This window comes from Talpa europaea (assembly GCF_964194135.1).
Source record: "Talpa europaea genome assembly, chromosome: 3".
Taxonomy (NCBI): domain Eukaryota; kingdom Metazoa; phylum Chordata; class Mammalia; order Eulipotyphla; family Talpidae; genus Talpa; species Talpa europaea.
In genome coordinates, this window is record NC_140069.1 from 13,596,612 (window position 1) to 13,615,534 (window position 18,923).

At 44.9% G+C, this 18,923-nt stretch overlaps 1 protein-coding gene across 1 annotated transcript; it reads left to right on the forward strand.

The window, feature by feature from the left end:
• Positions 1-2,768: 2,768 nt before the first annotated feature.
• LOC311168614 (small ribosomal subunit protein eS4-like) lies at positions 2,769-3,594 on the forward strand (the record flags this gene model as incomplete). The annotated part of the gene is made up of 1 exon (XM_084230222.1): positions 2,769-3,594. One exon carries the CDS (start codon positions 2,769-2,771, stop codon positions 3,558-3,560), a length of 792 nt encoding a protein of 263 aa, XP_084086348.1. The 3' UTR covers positions 3,561-3,594.
• Between the last annotated feature and the right edge of the window lie 15,329 nt (positions 3,595-18,923).

Here is an 18,923-nt window from a genome sequence, read left to right on the forward strand (position 1 = left end):
AATGTCAAGATGCTGTTTGCTCCTTTTCTTTTTTTTTTAAGATTTATTTATTTATTTATGCAAGCACTGGGTACAGTCAGATGTGTGGGAGGGTGAGAGGATTCACCAGAGCCAGAGTGGGGAGCAGAGCAGGCAGACTGATGAAGTACACTGCTGAGGGGAGCAGCGGACGTGGCAGGAGAGGTCTGCGTGCCATGTGGGGCCCTTGCCCGGTGGCCGGGGATCGAACTAGCCCTACAGAGGCTGTGGGCAGCTTCGCAACCCAGCACTCAACCGCTGTGCCACTGGGGAGGCCCTGTTTGCTCCTTTTCTTGACTTCAAATTGATGAGTTGGTCCAGGACAAGTGAGAAAATTATATTGATGTTTTTTAAACCTCTCCAGGAGATTCTAAAAACCAGCCAGGGTTGAAAACTGTGCCATTTCACCAATTTTTACCAGTGAGGATGTAGATACAAGTGAAGCCATTTACTCAAGATCAAGATCACATAACTTCTAAGTGGCAGAGCCTAGACACAAACTGACTGTCTAGCCACAAAACCCTTCCACTGCAAGTACTCCAAGAGCTCCTGGCACAATATCAGCCATGGCCTGCTACTTTTAGAGCCTTTGTTGCTTATACTTTAACGTTTGCTTGTTTGACTCACCTGTCCCCTGCGGCAGATATCAGGGATGGGAAACTTGATTTCATGGTGGAGTTGGGGTAGGGACATTTTTCCATCTGTACTGATCTTCCATATCTGGAGCAAAAAAGGAGACGATGCACAGAGGCTGTGAATTACAAATAGGAATGTTTATAGATTGCTCTGGCTTAGATTTCCACGTAGAACAATACTCTGGTACACTACACTGGCATTTTGATTAATGTTACATTCTTGGCTCGTTCTTCAGTTGCAACAACACACGGAATTCTGTCTACATGTATTATTAACTGTCATCTGAACTTCCCACTCAATGCAGCTGATAATTACACATTCTGGAAGCCGAGTGTCACAACCAATTAACTTGACAGGCTTCACTGATTCGGGTAGAAATGGAGGCTGTGCAAATGTGCGTTGTGGTATCTCAGTATAAATAGAGACATGATTAAGAGCAAGGACAACAATAAAATGATACTGGCTTCAACCCAGGCCCATGAGGAGTAAAGGGACATATTTTGAGCTTTACAGCATAAGAGAACAAAGTTCAAATCCCACTTCTGCCACTTACTGGGTGAAAGGTCTTGCTCAAGTTACTAAGACCTATTCTTTAAAATGCCCTAAAAGTGCATTTAAAAATGCACGTGCCTGCAATTTGCAGCAACATGGATGGAGCTGGAAGGGACCATGCTCAGCGAAATAAGCCAGAAAGAAAAAGAAAAATACCGGATGGTCTCACTCATAGCAGGAATCTAGAAAACCTAAATAAGGGACCAGGAAAAAGAATAACTATAAGAAAGAAAAATCAAATTCAACAAACAACTATGAACCAGAGACACTCTATGGGGGGTGGGGGGCAGGGAAAGGAGGGCTTGGGGTCAAAAAAGGGGGTTGCAATTGTATGGGGAATATAAAAAATAAAATTTAAATTAAAAAATAATTAAATTCTTAAAAAAAATAAAAATGCATTGCCTTTTAATACATGCACACACACACACACACGTACACACACGTTCAACAGAGCAGCTTAAGAAACAGTACTGTCCAGTACTTTCCAAGCTCCCAGAATTTTACCCATTCTCAGACTCTTTGTTTCCCCCATATAACTCCAACCACCCTTAATTATCCACTCCTTTCCTCTAGTCTCTGCACCTGTATACAGGTATACCCCCCTTCCATAGCTGAAATGGCACAAAGCAAGCAATTACCATTAATTTATATGAAATATTTTTAACAACCAGAACCCAAAAATAGCCTACCAAATCATACCAAATAATACATAAAACCTAAACGAACACACCCAGTAAAAAAGTAGGAATGCCATCATAAATACATAGTGTGTAGAAGTAGTTCCTAGATGAATGCAGCCTCTAGAACGATTGTTGCAGAACAAATGCTTTTCACTTTTTGTTGTAAAAGCAAAAACCCTCTCTGGATTTCTCTCCATTGTTGAAAACAGGAACTAATGTAAGTCTTTCATAAAAATAAGTGACACACTATTAACTTTCCAAAAAATGGGATGCCTGCATGTACCCCTGAATGTCTTCTGCTCACCTGTTCTGAACCTTAGAAACATGTGATATGTGTGTCTCCTGCGCCCTCCTCCATCCACTGTACACTGTGCCAGGGTTAGTTCACACTGATGTATGTGATTAGAGAGCATTTCTTTTTCACTACTATGTAGTACTCCACTGCTTGAATATAAAACAATGTATGTGACCATTTTATTGTTGATGGTCGAGTAAGATGCTTGATTATTATGAACACTATTAAAGGAAACATTTCCATAAAGTTGCTTCTAGGGTATTGTCATTTTTTCAAAGAGGGAGTCAATAAAATCCAGCCCAAGGACTAAATCCAGCCTGCTATCAGTTTTTTGTAAATAAAGTTTTATTGTTGACCTGCTGCCCATGGCTGCTTCCCCACTAATACAACACAAGTTTTAAGTGCTGTCCTGAATGACTCTTCCTTTCTCCAGCCCTCGAAAGAAATTTCTCCATTCATAAAGACCTACATTTTTTCCTTTTCTCCACTCATAAAGGCCTACATTTTTTTTTCTTTTTTGCTTGAAAAATATCCTCCTTATAGTCCTTTTAAAAAATTATTAGCCTCTTTCCATGCCTACCGCAGCCATGGCTCGTGGTCCCAAGAAGCATCTGAAGCGAGTGGCGGCTCCAAAGCATTGGATGCTGGATAAACTGACCGGGGTGTTTGCTCCTCGTCCATCCACCGGTCCCCACAAGCTGAGAGAATGTCTTCCTCTAATCATTTTCCTAAGGAACAGGCTTAAGTATGCTCTCACAGGAGATGAGGTGAAGAAGATCTGCATGCAGAGGTTCATTAAGATAGATGGCAAGGTCCGCACTGATATAACCTACCCTGCTGGTTTTATGGATGTCATCAGCATTGACAAAACTGGAGAGAATTTCCGACTGATCTATGATACTAAGGGTCGTTTTGCTGTTCATCGCATTACACCCAAGGAGGCAAAGTACAAGTTGTGTAAAGTGAGAAAAATATTTGTGGGCACCAAAGGAATTCCTCATCTTGTCACCCATGATGCTCATACCATCCGCTATCCTGATCCCCTCATCAAAGTGAATGACACCATTCAGATTGATTTGGAAACTGGCAAGATGACAGATTTCATCAAGTTTGACACTGGTAACCTGTGCATGGTAACCGGAGGTGCTAACTTGGGAAGAATTGGTGTGATAACCAACAGAGAGAGACATCCTGGTTCTTTTGATGTAGTTCATGTAAAAGATGCTAATGGCAACAGTTTTGCCACTCGCCTTTCCAACATTTTTGTTATTGGCAAAGGCAACAAACCATGGATTTCTCTTCCCCGAGGAAAAGGTATCCGCCTCACCACTGCTGAAGAAACAGACAAGAGATTGGCAGCCAAACAGAGCAGTGGGTGAAATGTTTACTAGGTGGATGGAAGAGTCTTGATGCTTAAATAAAGATGATACGGCACGATTTAAAAAAAAAATTATTAGCAACTGTTTATTAAGAATAATATTTCTGGGGCCTCCCCGGTATCACAGCGGTTCAGTGACACGCTGCGAAGCTGCCCACAGCCTCTGCAGTGCCGGTTCGATACCTGGCCGCCAGGTGAGGGTCCCACATAGCGTGCAGACCTCTCCTGCTGCCCGCTGCTCCCCTCAGCAGTGTATTTCGTCACTCTGCCTGTTCTGTTCCCTGCTCTGGCTCTGGTGAATTCTCTCACCCTCCCGCACTTCTGACTGTACCCAGTGCTTGTATAAATAAATAAATAAATAAATAAATAAATAAATAAATAAATAAATAAATAAATAAAAAAGAAAGAGACCTTATTTAAACAAACTAACAAACAAAAAAGAATAATATTCCTTCCCTGAAGGCAAGAGTGCTAAATTTCCAATTCTCTGAAAGGAAAAGAGAAGTCGTTCTATCGTGGGCATAGTCATTTAGGCCTGACTGACAGGGATATAAGGGTCAAGATGCTGTTTGGAAATAAGTCTTGTTCTGCTTGTAGCTTCCCGCTCCTGCTCTCACTCAAAGGCAAGAATAATCCTGTCTCCTCTCCCTAGAGCAACTTGGTCTAGAAATAACCAAATATGATTCCTTAAGAAACCCAGTGTGGGGGCTAGTCTGGCCAAATGTGTGGCAACCCCAAAAAGAATGCCAAGAATCTCACATCATGTGCATTTCCAGAGGGCAGGCCCAGCTTCCCGTCTTTACTAGAGATTCCATTCCCATGCCTCAGGGCAGTCCCAGAGGTAGCTGTACCCTGAAGTCTGTTATTTGCTTCTGGAAGAAATATGTCACTGCCCAATAAGTAGTAAGTGTGGTTTATGGAAAGCCTTGGAATTTAAAAGCTGGGCATCTAGATCTTGGGAAACCTTGTATCCCTCACTTCTGAGATGGGTTCTGAGCCTGTTTCCTGCTCTCACATATTTCCATGGAGCCAGTCACTTGGCCACTCATTTCTATTCTGTTTTCAACAAGCTTTTGTAGAGGAGGCAAGATGGGGTGCTGGTTGAGGTCAAGATGCATCTGAAGGAGCCCTGGTCCACTTCAGGGTGGCACCCTCTCCAATACTCGCAACACTCCATGCAAAATAAAAATGTAGGACCATTTGTTCAAAACTTTTCAGACTGTCCATGTGGTGATTTGACCTGGGGCCTTTGACCCAGGGAAGTCCCTCAAGACCAGGCACTGGGCAGGAGCTCTGGTTGTGCCCACCTGGAGCCCCTAAACCAATGGTTGACATAGATACAAAAGTAACTGCCTTGTCGCTCCAGAGTCATGCTGAATGTCCTTGCATGGACGCGCATGTCCTGGCTCCTGCCAGGTAATTCTAAAGGGCAGTCAGCCCACAGTAGGAAGGTCTTAAAGGGGACCCAGAATGAATCAAGACACTTTTCTAGGTCCAAAGTGAGATCAGATGATGTCCTGGCTGGGAAAGAGCACACACACAATCTGTGCTGTGAGAATGTTGACCTTGACTCAGAAAGAGAAGGTCACACAGACTAGCACGTGGGGACACTGTCCGTGGCAGTGGTGAGCAGAGGAAGGTCACTTGATGTCCATGACTGGGTCATCTCAGAACCCTGTATTCTTCAACTTTGGACTTTCTCTTGAATTGGACACACTGAGCCTTCTAAGGCTAAGTGGGAGAATGAGGCGATCATTTCTAGAAGTCCAGAAGGAAAAATAACTCCAGTTTTAAATTGGCAAAGGGCTCAGAGAAGGACAGCAGAGGCAGGAAAAACATCCAGGGCGAGATGAGGCCAGGGGCAGGAACTGTCGCGTCTTCCCTTGCAGAAGAAAAAGTATGGCCAAGAACTTAGGTATTTCTTTTAAAAATAATATTGTTAAGCCATTTTATTGTGGCATGACCATAGGCAAAGAGCTGCTCCTATTTAGTATCTACAACTTGAGTTTGGAGATAAGTATATGCTTGTGAAACCATCACCATCATCAAGGTCATAGACGCACCCTCACTCCCCACCCCTGCTTAGGATTACTGTGTCTGTGTGTGTGTTTAGAAGACCAGACATTTACCCTCTAAGGAAATTGTAGGTAGATCAAGTCTCCAGGACTGAATTTCTTGCGTAACTGAAACTTACACCCCTTTGGCGCCTCACTCCCCCACACCCTGCCCCCTTCCCAGAACTTGCTCAGCCCCTATCTACTCTCTGCATCTGGGAGTTTGCCTGTGCCAGATTCCAGAAAGAGCAGGGGGCACTCGGGGGGTGCATGGGATCTACATGCAGTCTTCCTGGAGAGCTCAGTGCCATGCCTGGGGCCACTGTGCTCATGCCTTTCCTGCCATGAACAGGCAGAGACTCCCACGAACAAATGCCAGGGTGGAGGAGGGTGGGGGAGGGTTGCTGTGAGCACAGCACCAGCACAGCTGTCAGGGCCCGCCGAGAAGGACACCCCGCGCTGCCCTCCCCGCGGTGGGCTTGCTCCACTCAAAGTGCTGGGCTGTTGAAGTCCAGACATGTCATCTAATTCTAATTCTAATTCTCGCCAAAAGTCTGGGTTCAGTAGAGCTGAACAAGCTCAGAAAAAACACACCCAGAAAACCCTTCTACAAGTTTTCCATGAAAGCATCAGGAAGCATCCGTTTTTAAATTGATAGACAGGCAGGAACCATAAAAATACCTTTTTAAAATGCCCTTGCTGTATCTGTTTAAATATCTTAAGCGTCACTTTGTCTAGGGGAAATTTTAAAGAAAATGTCAAATTTTCATTAGAAAACCAGATGACAAACATGAAAATATTTCTGGTGCTGTTTCCTGGCTGTGATTCAAGTGGAGCAGCAGGTTGGAGTTCAAAGGCTTGTACAGGAAAAGCTTCGTTCACATTGTCCTTCTGCTACTTACTCTTGAGCTGATCTAAGAAAGTCATTTAGCTTCTCTAACACTTTGTTTCTTCATATTGAAATGACCTACCAGATGACCCAGTGATTCCACTCCTCGGTACCTACTAACAGGACACAAGAAGACATTATTTCGAAAGGAAACCTGCATTCTGTTTATAGCAGCACTATTGACAAAAGCCAAGATACGAAAATGACCCAAATGCCCTCAAACAGGTGAATGAATCAAGAAGTCAGGGTGCAGATGCACAATGGAATACTACTCAGTGATCATAAAAGATAAACTCAAACCATTTGTAGCAACAGGGATGGAGCTGGAAAGGATTATGCTCAGTGAAATAAGTCAGAAGGAAAAAGGAAAATATCAGACGGTCCCACTTACAGGCAGAGTATAGGGAAAACCAACAAAGGGACAGGAAAAAGACAAGGCTTGCAGGGAAACCATAGATCTGAGGCACACAGCAGGGGCTGGGGAGAGAGAGGGGTCAAAGCAGGGGTGGGAAGACACTGGGGCTGTGGTGATGGATCATGGGTGCCAGGTGGTGGGGGAATTACAGGGACTACACTTGAAGGGAGAAATCAAATATACAAAAATGAACAACAATGTAAGAAAATAAAGAAAAAGAAACTGAGCATCATGTTATTTTCTTTGTAACCTCTGAATGATGATCCTCTTGAGCAAAAAAAAAAATTTAAAAAAAAAATCAACAAGTACACAAGAACTCTTAAGGGGCTCCGAAGTGCACTAGAAATTGAAGGTCATGTCTGATTCTACACCTTTCATTGACTTCCTTATAGCAAATATAGTCCCAAGAAAATACGGTCTCCAAGCCACTTGAATTGTCATGTGTGTGTTTTTTGTTGGTTGTTTTTGTTTAGGACAAATGTATAACACATATTAGCAGACATCACAGGAAGAGATGCAAATAGGAGAGGAGGCCCTTCAGGGTGTAACTGAGAAAATCTATTCCATGGATGTTATCTTCTGAGCATATGGGAAATGTTAAAATAAGTGAATCCAATAAATACTTACAAATCATATTTCTCTTGCTTTCTTATCCCCAATAGAAAACACTCATAAATCATCCATTTTATGTATGAACACAATTGTCACCTCCTACTTGACTGCTTCTGACTGCGCAAACTGCCATGTTCATCCAATTGTTTCTGACATAAGAACTCAGCTGGCTCTTGCTCTGGCAAGTCTTAAGGTCACTAAGTTTCTATGGCTTCCCCTTCTAAGAGAAAGAAAAGGCCTTGAGGGTGGACACTGACTTGTTTATTGTATCTTCAGCTCCTAGTTCAGTGCCTGACACAGAGCAGGTGCTCAATCAATGGGGCTGGGATGAATAAGGACTCTTTTTTTTTTAAAGATTTATTTATTTATAAAGCACTGGGTACAGTTAGAGGCGCGGGAGGGTGAGAGAATTTACCAGAGCCAGAGCGGGGAGCAGAACAGGCAGACTGACGAAATACACTGCTGAGGGGAGCAGCAAGCGCAGCAGGAGAGGTCTGTGCGGCATGTGGGACCCTCGCCCGGCGGCTGAGGATCGAACCGGCGCTGCAGAAGTTGCAGGCAACTTCACAACCCAGCGCTCACCACTGTGCCACCAGGGTGGCCCTGAATAAGGACTCAATATTTGTTCTCCTAATATTTCGACACTGCCAGATATTTTTGCCATATTCAGCCATCCAGAAAAAAAGTGAAAAAAGGATAGTTTAATGATGTGATGTTTATGCAAAGGATGGAGACATGTCCATGGAAATGCCATACCTCTCTCTCCACACCTATGTCTTCTCTACACACATTAAGATCATTGATCCAGAGAGAATGTCGAAAAGAACGTGTTTTCCATTGAATATCCTGATTTGCCAAACACCAAATCCAGCTACAGCTGCCAACATAGTTCAAAGGGAGAAACGACACCGAAGAGGAAAGCAAGACAAACTGAGGCACCGGGCTTAAGGGCCTCAGCCTCCTCTCACCCTTCCCTCGGCTATGTCCTTCAGCTTCTCTCAGGCTTCCAGGACCTCTAGCTTTAGCTTCAGCAAAGCTCCATTTTTTATTCTTCATTACTAGAAAAAGTGAAATGCAAGCAGCAAAGAGCACTTAATCATTAGGACCTCGCCCCTTGCTGTGGTGAAAACACAGGCCTTTGCCCTCCTGGAGGCCAGGATGAATGAATGAGGAGCTGCCATGCCTATAACGCCAGCGTGCTTAGCCCACACGCTGCACCTTCACCACTCTTGGCACGTCTACCTGCTTCTGATGATCACTCTCTCTCGGGAGCATGCAGAGAGAACGTGCAAGCTTCTTGTAGGGAAAATGGAGTGAAATCAGACTTATTTTCCACCTTACCATTGCTAGCCTCTACGGCTGGTACCTGCGGGCTTGCTTTGCCCACATGTGACATCGTGTTGCTGCAGGAGGCACTTGGGAGAGCGAGCACGGGACACGCACAGACACCCAGGACTGAGAGATGTGGGCGTGGGGCACACACAGCCAGGATTATGGACACCTGGGCCCGAAGAGCAGAGGGTGTGCACATATGGAAATGCAGGCACTGGGCCTGGAATCCAGGAGGGCTCCTCAGCTCTGGGATCAGCATCGTCATGCTGAGGCTAGGGGGGCTCAGTTGCCAGCCCCCTGCCTGCTGGTCTGTGCCCCGATTCAGCATTAAAGACATAATAGAGATACCAGAGGCTGCAAAATATCTCTTTTCGTCTGTGCAAACTGACGATGAACCCACCCAGGCTGGGATGGTTATACAACACTTTTGAATTCACGCTTCCCTCTCTTTTCTTTTTAGAAGCAGACCTAAGGAGATTTAATTATACAGAGGCAGAAAAGTCTTGAGTCTTGACTAAGGAGGCAATCAGCTGGCTGTGGGGAATCTGGCCTTGGCACTGGCTGGTGGCCATGGTCCTAGGTACGGTCTCTCAGCATGAAATCACACCAAAGCTCAGACCTCGTGGACGCCCCAGTACCAGCATCATGCATCCTTCTATCCATGCAGATGGGACGTCTGTTGCTGCAGCAGGACAAGGGCACAGGACTGGAGCCTGTGGACACAGACGCTTCAGGTCTTTGGACTTTCGTCCTGGATTCCTTTTGCTTCTCTCTGGTGGAGTGTCCTGAGGCTTTTCAAGAACAGACCTGACAAGCTGTGTGCTGGGGTTGGATGTTGGTCCCCAGTCACCATATCCTTCTCTTTATGTGACTGTCACCCCAATTTCTTTTTGGGGAGCACTCTCTACCCGCTCTAGTCACAGCCTGGCGACTGTCAACAAATCCCTCTGTCCAACAGGCAAGCACATGACATAATCTGGGGCCATGCATATTTTCTCCCCGAAATTGTGATCTTTGGGCAGAATGATTACAAACCAAACAGATATTTTTCTTGGGGGTGAGACATGTTTGGGGAAGATGTCTGAGTGGTCCCTGCTATGGGGATCCCACCTCCACCTCCCCTGCCCCAGCACACACAGCTGCTCTGCTTGTCCCTTCTGTCCTATGAGCAATTCCTCGAGCCTTCCAATAAGCTCCCTCTTCGCATAAGTTAACCAGAGTCAGTTTCTGTCACTCGAAACCAAGCAGCTGCTCAATAGGTTTAATTTTTCTGTTTAATACAGCCCAGAAAGGACTGAACAAGAACCTGGTCGCTAAAGATGGTCTGTTTGTGTGCCTCAAGGAAATCTCCTAAATGTGCTTTATATTCATGTTCACACTCTGCAGCCTTTGCAGCTCAGCTTTCCCCCTGCTTCCCCCCTCACAGGCATATATGTGGCATATATCTACACATTCACACACATATGCACCTGTACATACAGAAACAGAAACTAAGTCATTCTCAAATGAGGCTAAGAAAAACCACAAACAAGTCTGTCATAAGCAGGCACAGCTTCTAGAAATACCAACTAACACAGAAAAACAAGGGAAGCGAGAGGCTCAGAAAGAGGGTGGTTGTCTCTTGTCCGGCGTGCTTCCACGACATTACTCTTTAGAGGTAAGACTCAATGATTTTTTGTTTTAATTTCTTATTTTATATATTTTTACATCATTTTTCATTTTTGCACAAAGTATGCATTTTCATCTTGGATATAGTCCCCATACAATTCCCACCCCCCTTGTTTTGATCCCACTCCCTCCCTCCCCCATAGTGTGTCTCCAGTTTATAGTTGCTTGTTGATTTTGATTTTTACTTCATTATAATTAGCCTTTTCCCTGGTCCTTATTTAGGTTTTCTAGATTCCTGCTATGAGTGAGACCATCCGGTATTTTTCTTTTCCTTTCTGGCTTATTTCGCTGAGCATGATCCCTTCCAGCGCCATCCATGTTGCTGCAAATTGCATGTGTTTATCTTTTTTGAATGCTGAGTAATATTCCATGGTGTATATGTACCACATCTTCTTGATCCAGTCATCTATTTTTGGGCTTTTGGGCTGTTTCCAAAGCTTAGCTATTGTAAACAGTGCTGCTGTAAACATAGGGATGCAGGTGCCCTTTGGGATGAATGTTTCTGTGTCCTTTGGGTAAATACCTAGGAGTGGAATTGCTGGATCATATGGAAGCTCCATCTTTAGCAGGTTGAGGAATCTCCACACAGCTCTCCACAGTGGTTGCACCAGTTTGCACTCCTACCAGTAGTGCAGGAGAGTTCCTTTTTCTCCATATCCTCAAACCAATTATTTGTTGAAGACTCAGTGTTTTAACACCTACCAATGTGTTCATAACCCACTAAGATGCTACTAATGTATTTAATGCCAGGAGGTGACTGAGACTTTGAGGTAAATTGATCTGGTCCAGATCTAGGAAACATTATATGAGGTAGAGCCACGATATTCCCAGGGTTGAGTGTGGCATGTGTCCTTCACCCCACATCGTGTGCACTCCCAGTGATGAACAGAAAAAACCAACTCTTAATGGATTTGAGTGGGAAAATTTCAATAACTGATCATTTGTTTAAGTATGGGGGGGCGGGCATCCATGCTTAACCCAGAACATGAATCAAAATTAATGCAGGCTAAAGAGTTTAATGTTTTGAAATGAAACAATAAACCAAGTAAAATAAAATATAGGCAAGATTTTCTGACCTCAGGGTGAGGAGAGCCTGTAGAAGCAAATAACAAATGAAGCAACTTAAAGGGAGTTATTGGAGATTTGACTGCAGGCCAATTAAAAACATCTGCAGCAGAAAACATACCATGGACTGAAGGCCGAGTGGGGAAGGAGGCTTGTGGCTCAGAGGACTGGGCACAGCGTAGGAAGGATCAGGACCTGGTCAAGACCCAGGCAAGGGGCAGCAGGGGTGGGGCATGGGGTTTGGTTACCCTAAAAAAGAAGATTCAAAAAAAAAAGAAAAGAAAAGAAAACAGGGAAAATAACTCCAAAATACACCATGCAAGAAGAATGGTTTTTCACAAAAATATTTCTTCTAAAACAAAAATAGGGGCCTCCCTGGTAGCACAAGGGGTTAGGATGCAGCACTATGAAGCTATCTGCAGCCACTGCAGCACTGAGTTCAATCCCCCAGCCGGCCAGGGAGCTACCCACATGGTGCAGCAGACCTCTCCTGTCTTGCCCACTGCTCCCCTTAGCAGTGTATTTCAGTAGATCTGCCTGTTCTGCTCCCCACTCTGACTCTGGTGAATCCTCTCACCCCCACACCTCTGGCCTGTACCCCAGTTCATGTATGCATAAATAAATAAATCTTTTAAAAATAATAAAACAAAAATAACCACTGAAGATTTTTTTGTGAACAGCCTGGATAGGTAAGAGAGGCCCCGGCTCTGACCCCCATCCTTGTCTCTATCTACCCTTTGCCCCGCAAGCAGAAACTCCTCCTAAAAGTCACACCCCAGTTGCTTTAAAACCTTCCCATGATTTCCAGTGTCTTCAGGATAAGCTCCAGACCTATGGACAGGGGGTGTGTGGTGGGCATCTGGCCTCTCCTTACCATTTACCGTCGTCTCCTCTGTAGCGAGGCAACCAGGAGGCTGGCGGGCCTCCCAGCACCCCCCGCCTGTACTCTTTCTCTGTGGGTTGGCTCTGGCGTCATCTCTTGGTCCTGCCTCTCTTGCAGTCACTTGTCCTCTTATAGCCTCAGCTTCCAGGCTCAGGTGTGCCCACTCACACATGCCCACATCACACTCCAGGTGCCCACCACAAGGCAGGCGCGCCCCAATCTCATGCTCCCAAGTGCCTCCTGCATTCAAGGTCCCAGGCAATGGCCACAGAGACCAACAGCACAAAAGCCTGAGAAATCTTCATTTACCCTACATCCCCCCTCACTGTCCAAGCACTGAAGGATCACCCACCCCACGCCAGCCCCTCTCTTCCCAACTGCACACCCTCTGTTTGCTCCCCTTGCCAGCAGGCTCTACCCCACCCCCAGTGATGGCACGCCTGCCTGTACTGCACTACACCCGCCTGCACTGCACTATGCAACACCAACTTCAGATTTCAATTCAGCTACACACCCTAAGGGAGGCCCCAGGGCTACAGGTAGGATCCCTGTCCCTTCTCCTTCCCTCACTGGTGCAGCTGCTCAACCCAGTCCCCCTGAGCCTTGGCTCCTGAGTTCACACCCATTACTTGAGACCAGGAGAGCACTACCCCTTTAATTGGTGATACTAGTTTCCAACAGCTGCTCTTTGGCCATCACTGATTGAACCTCTGTGCAACCTCACAGCAGTGTCCTCACCAGAGCTGTGGCTGCATCTGCCCCCCCAGACAGAGCTTGACACCCTCAGGATCCGCCCCTGATGCTGGGCCCATCACGAGCACATCAACATAAATGAATTAACAACTGGGGTGGAAGGTGGCTTCAGGGTATCTGTCAGTCCTCTGCAGGGGGGATGTGCCATGGGTCACACTCAGGTGAACAGAAGACTTTCAAAACAGGAGGCACTGTTTATGGAAGGTGGCCAGGAGCCAGGATGCTGGGAGGGAGCACCAGGGAGGACACACTACGCCAAGGCTGAGGGAAGGGGAGGGGGCCTCCATCAGGACCTGCTCAGAGTTAGGCTGGAGCGAGGATGAGAGGCCAAAGCAAAGCTGAGGTCCCCAGCAGCTTAGCAGAGTTAGAATAAATACCATTTGTGGACAATCCCTGCTGCCCATGCCTATCTCCTGGAGCAACCAACACACAGGAAAGGGGGTACTCCAGGGTGCCAGCCAGTGGAGGTCTGGAGGGTAGATTGGGAAGGGTGCGGGCATCAACAGAAGTAGGTCTCAGCTCTGTACTTCTTTGCAGCCCCCGGGCAGGTGCAGCTCCAGCTCTTAGAGAGGGCACTGCTATTAGGGAGTGTGGGAGCCACCGGCTAGCCACACTGTGGAAATCGACCAGCTAAATGGAATCAAATGGGACCCAATTGAACTGAATTGCTCTGAATTGAACAGAGCCACCCGGACTGCCACTGAGCCTGGAGTGGGCCCATCTTGGACTCGTAACCATAGATGTAGGACCCACCAAACCCCAGGTGCTCATTCTCAGCTTCGGGGTTTAGCAGAGTTTGCAGGCACAGCACCGCATGTGCCCAGGGATTCCAAGGAGCCCTGTGGTTAGAGGTTACTGAGCATTTAACAGGATGAAGTTTCCTCTTTAATCACTGCTCCCCTCCCCTCTAAGTGTCAAACATTTGCTTTTGTTAACAAAATATTGTTTTGATTTGGGGTTTCAAACCCTAAGAGGTGGTAAACAGAGGCTTATATACATGTATTATTTTTTAAATAATAAATTTTATTTTTATATTCCCCCATACAATTGCAAAGCCCCCATTCTGACCCCAATCCCTCCCCTCCCGCCCCCCACCCCCCAAAAAGTGTCTCTGGTTCATAGTTTTTTGTTGATTTTGATTTTCACATGTATTTTTTTAAGTGCCACTTTTATGTGGGCTTTGCAATATTTCCCAGCATCTGCACAGCACTCCAGGTGTGGTGCGGGCTGGCACTCAGGGGCACGGGGACGCCTGGGGAACGTGCAGCTGCGCCTGTGCCTGTGCCAGTACAACCTCTCCCATCACAGGGCAGCTGAACAGCGCACCCTGGCGTGGCCTCAGAAAAGTTGCAGCACCTGGAGGGTGGGTTGTGGGAGGGGGTGCTGGGGCGGGAAGTGTCATGTAATAGAAAAATGGAGTTGGAGAAGTTGCTCAGGCCTTATCAGAATGACTGGAATAACCTGTCCCCAAATCAGACAATTTAATAGGAAAAAAAAAGGGTCCAACTTCTCATTTTAAGTAACAACCAGATGATAGGATATTTCCTGGCTTACTCAGTCATGTTATTTCAGCAGAGACTTTATCTTAAGGAAGAATACCAGAAATTTAAGCAGAACACAATACACACAGTTGGATAAGAGGGTCTCTGATGACACCAGTATTGGGAATAAAACCCAAACCATCTGCTATAGGAGAGCTAGCCCGAGTGTGACACAATAATGGAAACCGAAATAGCTATTTCACCCTCAGTTAAAGATATGATCATAATTAAATTGTGCTATAAAGGCTTTAGAGTAGCAACACTTAAATATGTCTACCTTGATGGCATGCTCTCCAAGGCTTTACAGATAGACTAACAACCCCCCCTCCCACACAGAATTACTGTTTTAGATACTCAACTATAAATAGCACATTCAACCATAAAATGGCGATTTCATCCATTGTCTAATATGAAGCTGAAATTTAAAAAAGAAAATTACATTATTCACTCTAACTACCTAGTATATTCATTGAGGCAGAGAAGTGATTTTGAATTAGGTTCAAAGAGCATAAAGTGAGGTAAAGATTTGAACATGAGAGGAAGAAAATTTACATTAAAAGTATAGATCTTATATTAGTCAAAGCCATTTTAAAATGATTAACCCCCTGGAAGGCCTTGATACAGATACAGGGCCCCAAAGAACAAGGACAAGATAGGGGGGTGCTCACCTGGGGGTCAGGGCAGCAGGGTTCCCATGGAGGAAGGGAAGACCCCGCCCCTGGTCAAACCACCAAGGCAGTCAGAAGAAAATGGCTCCACAAGGTGAGGCCCCACCTGTGGGCCCAGCCCCACCTCCTGAGGGAGACCAATAAGCGCACAAAGAGAAGGAGGAGCCCCTGCCTCTGTGATTGTGGGGGACCCCCTGAGCCACCTGGGCGTCCTGGAGACAGGAACCTTTGAGGAGGCGAGACTGAAATGTTGGCTTGGCCTACAGGCCATATTTCAATCCCTAAAATGGCAGTTTCTTTCTGTGGAAGGGGACTTGGCAATCATGGGATTTTTCTAAGAAATGAGCAAGAGACAGGGAGGAGAGCGTCAGCATATCAGAGACGGCAGGTGTAAGCAATAGAGAATGTTCTCGTCTCCTCCTCGTGCCCTGTTAATGCAATCAAGAAAATGGTTGCACGTGGTATAAGTCCCACCAGCCAGTGTTTTCATCAAGGACCCTTACCCCGGTTATTATTAATCCTGTCCCCCACCCCCCACAAAACACATCCCGTGGGCTACTTCCCACCCCTGAGCCAATTCCTTCCCTCAGGACAAAGGTTTTGTCCGGTTGGTCAGTTGATTAGTCTGAGTCACACATTCACAAAAAGAAGGCGGTGGAGACAGAGCCACAAGTGGCTGCTCTCTCTGTAACAGAGCAGGGTGGTGGAATAGCTTCCCTAGGACCGGCTTCCCTGGTGGCGCCAGGGGTTAAGATGCAACCTATGATGCTATCTGCAGCCACTGCAGCACGATTTCGATCCCTGGGCAGGGAGATACCCACATGGCGAGACAGACCTCTCCTGTCTCGCCCGCTGCTCCCCTCAGCAGTGTATTTCAGTCAGTCTGCCTGTTCTGCTCCCCACTCTGTTTCTGGTGGATCCTCTCACATCCTGCACCTCTGGCCTGTCTTGTATGCATAAATAAATCTTTACAAAAAAAAAAAAATCTTCCCCAGGAGGTGCTGCAGGAGATAAATGAACAATAGGCGAATGGACAGAACCAGCTCAGTAAACATTTCCTCTGCCTTCTAAAATTCAGCCATTTTTGAAAACTTTTCAGGGGGAGACCTGAAGAGCAGCTGGTCTACAGGCCATCCCTCCCTCCTGCAACCTGCACACAACACTTCCCATGCCCAAGTCTGAAAGGTCCAAAAATTTGAACAAAATTCACCTAACAAGGGAAAAACATCATCATCCAAGAAGCACGAGAAACCTCAAAAACAATTTAGTGGCTTCAAACCTTACAACTCTCAAAAAGCTTACAAAATTAACCTAATAAGGGAAAAAAAGAGTCAACAATCACGAGTGACCTCAAAAACAACTTAATTAGGAATGTGGTTTTCCTTAGGGGACTAGACAATCTATGCTTTTGTGTTTTCATCGAATTTTAACGATAAAATCAAAGAAGATAAAACACACTTTACTTTCTTAAACAATGAAGAGATTCTATATAGCACGCCCAGGTAAAGGTATACATAGAAGAGGAATAAACAAAGGTAGAAAAAGAAGTGGAAACAGCAAACAAAATGGCCCAGGAAAGGCAGAGGCAGAGTGCAATCAAATTAAAGAGACAAACCAGAATACAAGAAAACCAATTCTTGGGAAAAAGACAAGAGCTTAATCTATGGAGTTGGAGCGCCATCTGGTGGTGGCAAACGAGAGTGCAATTGAGGGCTGTGGACACCTTATTTCGTGTTTTTTTTTTCTTATTTCAATCTTTTATTTATTTTATAACTTTTTTAAATAATAAATTTTATTTTTATATTCCCCATACAATTGCAACCCCCCATTCTGACCCCAATCCCTCCCCCCGCCCCCCACCCCCCAAAAAGTGTCTCTGGTTCATAGTTTTTTGTTGATTTTGATTTTCACTTTCTTATAGTTATTCATTTTCCTGGTCCCTTATTTAAGTTTTCTAGATTCCTGCTATGAGTGAGACCATCCGGTATTTTTCTTTTTCTTTCTGGCTTATTTCGCTGAGCATGATCCCTTCCAGCGCCATCCATGTTGCTGCAAATTGCATGTGTTTATCTTTTTTGAATGCTGAGTAATATTCCATGGTGTATATGTGCCACATCTTCTTGATCCAGTCATCTATTTTTGGGCATTTGGGCTGTTTCCAAAGCTTAGCTATTGTAAATAGTGCTACTATAAACATAGGGGTGCAGGTGCTCTTTGGAATTGATGTTTCTGTGTCCTTTTCTTTTTCTCAACTATCCCGTTGTGGCAAACAGTGGTATCATTTCCTGGCTAACTGCAATGAACAGAGTGAAGGCTCAAGGCAAGGCTCAAGGGGGGATTCAACACTGTACAAGTTAAATGCACATACCATGCTCTGCAGAGCGCCAGGCACACAGCAAGTATCCCTGTGGCTAACCCTTGTGTCCATTTTGACCATGTGAATTTCTAGAATATCTAGAATTTCAGATATTTGAAAATACCTTCTTGATTCTTATATTTTTGTAGGGTCTCCCCATAGAACCATTTAGTCAGTGCCTACTCTAGAAGCTTGATATTGAATACAGTAATGTCAAAAAGGGGTGATATTTCCAATTTAGAGATGAGAAAACTGAAGCCCGTAGACTATGAAGTAGCCTGGCCACGTTTATCTGCATAGCCAGGGACAGCCAGAATCCAGACTCAGGCAGCGGCTAAACATGCAGGTCTTAACAAGCTACATCTACAACACAAGCTTCTAAACCAATATCCAATTGAGATTTCTCATTGCTTCCTATTCCACGGAATGTTCATTCAGAATTGATTTAATCACGTTGTGTTTCAAATCTGACAGCTACACCCCAATTGCATGTCTATGATGCCAAAAGATGTGAAAAGTAAGATTTCAAATCCTGGTGTTTCAAGTCCTGCCGTTTTTCCCATTAGGGAAAATAAGTAGCAATTCATTCCAGAGTTTTGACATCAGTGTAGGGTTCACTGTAACCAGCATTTTTAAAAAGTGGAATAAAATGTAAAGCATCACATGTACTCACACATAGGATAAGTATTTTTTAATAAGCTTTTTTGCAGAGGTGTGTGCATATGTAAGTACATAATTATGATGCTAAAATATAATTCTTACAGTGATCTTGATGTAAATATCTTGAAAAACACTGGTGCATCTGGAAAGATGTGAACCTATACCCCGAAATCGCATAGAGTTTTGTAAACCAACATCACCTCAGTAAAAGATAATACAATTTTTTAAAAAAATAAAAATTGCATCTTAGAAAAAAAAAACTAGATAACACTCTTTGAGCCCCTCAAATAAAGAGTTTGGTTGCCCATAAGCTTTTGGCTTTGTAAGCCTCAATGCTGCAATCATATGTGAATTATAAGGTAACTCACAAAAGGGTTCTCTTTCACATTCCCAATCATCGCTGTCAGAGACAGAACAAGTTTTCAGCTTTGCTCTCAGCAAGTTTGGAACAAGTGTAAAAGTGTTTTC